This window comes from Ictidomys tridecemlineatus, chromosome 9 (assembly GCF_052094955.1).
Source record: "Ictidomys tridecemlineatus isolate mIctTri1 chromosome 9, mIctTri1.hap1, whole genome shotgun sequence".
Lineage (NCBI taxonomy): Eukaryota > Metazoa > Chordata > Mammalia > Rodentia > Sciuridae > Ictidomys > Ictidomys tridecemlineatus.
This window is the reverse complement of record NC_135485.1, coordinates 37,830,743-37,837,717: the sequence shown is the minus strand read 5'-3', so window position 1 is coordinate 37,837,717 and position 6,975 is coordinate 37,830,743. Positions and strand designations below refer to the sequence as shown.

General features: G+C 34.2%; 1 protein-coding gene across 2 annotated transcripts in view; it reads left to right on the top strand.

Moving 5' to 3' along the window:
* Positions 1-60: 60 nt before the first annotated feature.
* Positions 61-6,975, top strand: part of Lrrc66 (leucine rich repeat containing 66) — a 36,750-nt gene continuing 29,835 nt past the window's right edge. Inside the window, exons 1-2 of one of the 2 annotated variants that reach the window (XM_078021288.1) lie at positions 61-338; positions 2,756-3,253. In XM_078021288.1, coding sequence (XP_077877414.1) covers positions 2,761-3,253 — 493 coding nt within the window. In that variant the 5' untranslated portion in view covers positions 61-338; positions 2,756-2,760. Of the gene's footprint in view, positions 339-2,210; positions 2,488-2,755; positions 3,254-6,975 lie in introns of those variants that run through there. The other variant, XM_078021287.1, reaches the window with a different exon arrangement.

The following is a 6,975-nucleotide window of genomic DNA, read 5'->3' as shown; positions in this document are numbered from 1 at the left end:
TTTCCACTTGATCATGCAGACATTATAAATTTAAATATGTTTTGAGAATGGAACTTCATCTGTATTTATGTAATATCTCTGGATATCAGATTTAGAAAGTTGCAGTGTGGATAGTCCTACCCCATTTGCATTGCAGAAGGCATCTCTCCAGCATCCAGGGAATTAACTGTGCACACTGTTACCCTGGCAAGCGGCCAATGCTGGAGATGAAAGGGTGAAGGCTTGCCACTTAGCTAGCATGATGGCAGGAGGGGAGGAGCCTCCAAGGCTCAGTTCTGAAATCCCCACCTGGCTAATTCAGCTATAAACCCACTTGAAAACTACCTAAGGCTCTTAAGGTATGTCTCAGAAGCAGCGTATCATATTTTTTCCACATCTTCTCATCACCAAAATAGTCTTAGTTTTTTTTCTTTCTCTTTTTCCAACTTGTTTTTATCTAAGAATGAATTCTTCATTTCGTTTCTACTTTTTTTCCTCTACTGCCTTCTTCCTCCTCTTTCTCTCTGACTTGCACACCCACGCCCAGTATTTCTAACTGCTTCTTCAAACTTCAGCTTGAATATGTCTATTTAAAGACTTACATTTTATCTTATTGTTTTCAGTTTCCTCACAAACTTTTTCTGGAGTTCTTAGTGCTAAACAGCACTAAGAATTTATGTATACTCAGTCTATACAAATTTCTATGTAATAAAAATAATGTTTATTTACAAGTAAATAACTTTCACTATAAGATAATAGGATTATTCTTATGTGTTTTGAACTTAAATCCATTAACGTATCAGTGTCTTCAATTTAAAAAGAAGCAAGGCAATAGAAATCTTTAAGTTAAAAACTTTTTAAGAAAAAGTATTTTTCAACTACATCTTTCTCTTCAGTACTACAAAGTGATGTGATTCTTTAAATGATTTTGTTGTTGTTGCTAATGTTATAGTATTAGCTGCATATACAGTTATAATGATTACAGCTTGAATGTAGAAGGAAATATTTTTTGACTGGACAAATTAATTCAGTTTCTGTGCATAAGGGACACACTATAAATCACCCCTCCTGCTATAGGGCAGCTTTGCAGTTCATGGTCATGTATATGAATTTAGATGTCATCCAGAATTTGAGAGAACTGACCTTGTATGAAAAAAAGTTTAAAACTTAACACTGTAAATTAATTTAGTCCACACATTCATTCATGCAAACAAAGAATAGCCCAGAGACAGACTACAGACTATTAAAAATATAAAATGGAAATGTGTGTGTGTGTTTAAAAATATAAAACATGGAAATGTGTATGGGTGTGTGTGTATGTGTGTGTGTGTGTGTGTGTGAGAGAGAGAGAGAGAGAGAGAGAGAGAGTCATGACAGACACAAAGCAAAACACTAAAAATGCAGGATAGTATTCATTCAATAAATATTTAATGAAACATTTGTGAAGGCATAAAGACAAATAGAGGCTAGAGCATAGGATTTGAGATGAGTATGGAAGAATGTATAGGATTTCGACTGAGGAGAGGAAAAGGCATTGAGCTTAGAATTGGGAATAGTTGAAAAGCTAATTTTGACATGAGATGTGCATATATAGTTCTGTGCCTAAGCCATGTCTTGTGGTTGCTCCACATGTATTTTTCAAACTAGTTCATGAGGTCAGCTAGATAACTCAAATCTTTGAATGCCACTCTGAGAGATTTGGACTATAGGCAGTAAGGAGCCCTTTGAGGATTCTGATCATCTGATTGATAAGGGAATCACACAAGAAAAACAGTATTGTGGGAAGATAATGTTTCAGAATCACCTAAAATGGATCAAGAAAAAAAGAAGAAGTGTCAAGAGTCAAAGGCAGGAAGATCAATTAGAACATTCTAGTATTTTTGACTACAGCAATGAAAACTAGAAAGTGTGCCATTAAATCAGAAAGGAAGGAACTATTTGTTGTAACTGCATACTGAATAATGTGGTTATTTATACACTGATTTTTAGGTGGAATTTTAAAATAATTGCAAAAGCCCATTTGCATTTCTTTTTAAAATTATTTTTGTGTATGCATTCAGCCTTTGTGGCTTGTATTTATACTTATAAAACTTTCAGTTGCTTCTCAAGAATTTTTAGTGAAAAAGATACCTGAGGTTTCTATCTCTCACTGTATCTATGTGGTTCTGGGGCAGAACATCCTTTTCATAACACATTTATGTTGTATATGTTTAAATGATTTGAAAAGTCACAAAAACCACAAAGACAAAGATTTTAGTTTTTCTAGTCATGGAAAAAAGTATATGTTTGGCAAGTTGAACTTTCTACTTACAGGGTTATGGGAAGTTCACAGTTTAGTGTAACTGGATATCATTCATGTAATAAACCACGTGGCTTACAATTTTCTAGATAAGCATAGCAGACTTTGCTCCCTACTTTCAGCAAAGAAACAGAGAAGTCTTCTTGGTAAGTTTCACTCACTCCAAAGCAGACTACGCAGTGAATGATACTGAAAAAGCAGGTGTCAAGGTGAGGACTTATTAAATGTATATTTTCTGAAAATACAGACAAGTCCTTTCTTTAAAGTGCTATAAATAAAATTTTATGCTAGTTATACCATTTCAGTAACTACTAAAATGTTTTTAATGTCTTGACTTCTAAGAAATCAGTCACTTAAATTTATAATCAAGATAACTTTCCTGAATCTTAGAAGTGGAAATTAAATATCCTGCTTCTTATTTGCTGCTACTTTTTATGTAAGTTATTTTGAAAAGTCAATTTTTTTTCATTTTTCCAGGCATTATGAAAAACTTCTATTTCAGAGTTATTACCATAGTTATAGGTGTTTTCTTTACTGGAACAAGAGAAAATCCATCAAGAAAAAGCAGTATTTTATTCAATTCAGAGTACCAAAGTAATAAATATCTCCTAACAAATTGTTCTACTGGAAAGCATGAGCTACCCATGGACTCATCACAGACAGCAGCCACAGTGAACGTAAGCTTCAGTTTCTTTAGAGTTCTCTTACAGTCTCACACGATAAAAGAAGAATGGAAAATAAAACACCTGGACCTCCCTGATACTCTCCTATGGAAAATGACCTTGAGCCCTCTCACACCTTTACATGCTTTGGAAATACTCAACCTAAGCAACAGTGCCATCCACTCCATCTCGTTGGATCTATCCAGTCCTCACTCCTCACCAGAAAAACACCATAGAAGCAGCTTCGAAAATGAACTTCTCTTTCTAAAGGTGCTAATTCTTCAAAGAAATAAACTCACTGACACTCCCAAGGGTGAGTACAATTTGAAAAGCTGGACTAGAGAGAGAAACGAGTATGAGGAGAATTAATGTTTTATGTTAATAAGAATTCCGTATTTGTTTTCAGTTTCAAGGGATCAACTGACAATAAAGCAATTTGATCAGAGCAAATACAGTAAAAGGTTTCACAGTGGCATTGGAAGTCATATGTAGAATTTATAATCAATACAATTTAATCTCTCATTATTATAACTTTAATGTTAAATAGAGTTGTTGAGAGACAGTAAGAATTATTGAAGTGCTAAATAAGAAAGTGTGATTTTTAAGCTATTTTGTTTATCAGGTATTTGTTAATGTGGAAAAGCATGAGAAACAGCTAGTTCAGATATTTTTAATATATAATGTAATTTAAATTATGTTGCCATGTTTATAAATTTTTCTTTATAGAATATGTTTTGCCTCTTCTGATCTAGTTGTCCTTCAACTGTAGGCCAGAAATGTGCCAATATTACATATAAGTTTGTAAGCTTTCTGATTATCAAATCAAAATCGGAATTCCTTGTTCTAGATTCTAACAGAATTCTAACTTTTCTTCTTATAGTAAATTCTCATGTGACATTCAGTAGTCCACGTGTTAGAATCCCTTTACTGTGAATTGTTTTATTTAGAAAATACATCAGGTTCATAAGGCAAAACTTCTTTTGCCCTTTTTATATTCTGGAATGCTGGGAAATTTTCTTATTCCGTTATTGTTGTTGTTTGGAGACTGTTTGTTTTGAGTCTTGTTCACCGTTTGTCAAGCACCTACTTGATGCAAGATACTTATGCTTAAAAAAAGTAATGATTTTGCCTGCTTTCTCCATCTCAAATTATGCATATTTAGCTTTTCTCATTTTTCAGTTCTTATGTTTCAGATAGATAGATAGATATGGAGGGTTTTTGTTTGTTTGTTTTGTTTGTTAATTTTGCCTTTCCCCAGCTTCAGGCCTTCTTTTAAGCATCATTTGGCAATAATAATCTCGCAGGTAAAGGCATGATTATTTCAGTCACCTTATCAGCAGAACTGTGTGAGAAGGTGGGAGTGTTTTTTTCTCTTTGACCTTCTTCATGAATACAATGTATAGTATTTTCAGTGCAAAGTGTAAATGATTAGATTTCATTTTAGAATTTTTATTTTTTCTTCTTATTACAAAAGGAATGTCTGCTATTTGTAGAATTTTCATGGATTTAAGAAGCATTAAAAAGTAAAATTTAAACTCACTTATGTAATACATATTCTTTAAGTTTATTCTTTATATCTAAATATACATTTTTCTTCCAGTGATACTGTACATAATATTTCATAATTTGTATTTTCCTATCAGGACATTTTGGGCATATTTATATAATTAAGTAATCTCATAAGTAATATTTGAAATAGTTGGATAGTTCTCATATATGTTTCCTAATTGGATTAATAACTTTTATTTCCATTTTGATATATTTGAATGAGCATTATTATAGTTATATGTATCCACTTGACCTAACATATTTTTAAGCAAGTGTCGTAGATATAAACCTCACTCTACAAATTCAAGTGTCCTAGAGCTATAACATTCTGCAGTCTCTAACATAATTTGTGATTCTGAGTCCCCAAGGGGGTGGTTGTAGGGATATATAACATCTTTCATTGGCTTTTCTCTGCCTTTCCCCAGATGTGTACTGTAGCTGTAGAATCTTATGCCCTGACAAGACGTGTGTGTTCCTACCTGCTGCATCCCAGAGAATATTTCTTCTTAGTCTGTTCAGTTTGGAGAAAATTCCTTCCCCGTTTTGTTTCTTCCATACCCTGTGTTTCTAGAAGGTCCTTTCCTCTAAGATTTAGAACTTAAAAGGTTGGTCTGCCTCTGCCTTGCCATGTGCCTCCTCTGGAGTAGTGAGCATGGAGCCTGTTTTCTGCTTGAGTGGAGAGAAAAGGAAAGAGAAAACTGTAGGCAAGGATAAAGATAAATATGTCAAAATATTATTCTCCCACAGAGTACATAGAGAAGTGCTGAATCTCTCTCCTTAGAGCAGATGAAGACCCCAGGTTAATCAGTGTTTAGGGCTAATACAATTCTACTTCAGGACCAAATATTCCTATAAATACAGCTACAGACTCATCTTCCTTTTTCAAATTAAACTTCTGCCTCCCAAGATATGTTAAACCTGCGAAGGTCAAAAATAAATAAAATGAGCAAATCCTGTATCTGAAATTCCATTAGAATTCTGGCAGATGAAACCATAGAGAAATGAACAAAGTAGATACTGAAAGTCCAGTGTAAGTCATAATCTAATTAGATATAATTCAGAGTCCTTTTATCCTTGGCATTTGGTGATTTGAATTGTTTTTCTGTTATTATCATATGCTTTCAATTTGTCCTAGGTTGAATCCCTGTAACTGACTTTAAACTTCCATTTTGGAGGAAAATATTTTATTAAAAATATGTTCCCTGGGTATTGTAGTGTGGATGTGAGGTGGCCCCCAAAGCTCCTGTGTTGATGCAGGAATGTTGATTCAGAGGTAAAATGATTAGAAGAGCTGACTCACTTTCTCCAGTTCATCCTAGTTAGCATGGCTTGACTGGTGGTAACCACAGGCCTATGGGACACAGCTGGAAGAAGTGGGTCACTGGGGGTGTGCCCTGGAAGGGTGGTTCTTCCTGTGACCCCTTCTCCCCTCTACCTTTCTCCCTCCCTCTCCCCCACCACCACATTGCTACCATGAGGGAAGGGACTACCCTCTACTGTACCCGTCCCCCATGATGTTCATCCTCACCTTGAGCTTCAAATAAACTTTCCCCCCTTTAAGCTATTCTTATTGGGTATTTTGGTCACAGTGACAAAAAAGCCAACCAAAACACTGGGTCACTACCCAATTTTTGGCCTTTCCTTTGTTCTTTTTCAATTCCTTCATAAGTATGTTTTGGGAGATTGGGGTTATGTTTGTTTGTTTATTTTCTTACTACATTACTGGAAATCAAACTCCAGGCCTCTGACATGCTACACAAGCACTCTACCATTGAGCTAGATCCCAGCCCTCTGTTTAAAGGTAACATCTAAATAATACACATGTTCCTCAACTTAGGATATGGCTACAACTTTGTAAACCCATCATAATTTGAAAACATCATAAGGCAGAAAATGCATTTAATACACCTCATCCTCCAAACATTTTTTATATAGCCTAGCCTTTCTTAGACATGCTCAAAACATTTACGTTAGCCTATAGTTAGGAAAAATCATGTAACACGGAGTCTGTTTTATTATAAAATGTTGAATATCTCAGTAGTTTTTGGATACTATAGTGAAAGTGAAAAACAGTGATTATATGAGCATGCTTTCATACTTTGTAAAATCAGAAAACCTTAAGTAGACCCCTTATAAATTGGAAACCATCCATATAATATTTATTCATAGAATTGTGAAGATAAATGAAAAATATATCTCAAGAAGCTAATTTAACGTGGTAGCTGGCATAATAAATGGAAGCAATTAAACTACATGAAAGGTATTTTGTAGACTCGTACTTTGCAAATATTAGTTTTTATTGCTCTCTTAGCACAAATTGAGAATAACAGTATACTTAGAAACAAATAATTAATTTGTTTTTCTCTAAGTCTCAAGTTAACTTTTAAAATGTTAAATAACTATTGCTGTGGATGGGATTCATATCCCACTATAATTGATGAGCATCGAACCATTTGTGTCTGTCTAGATGTGCTTGCATTCATCTAC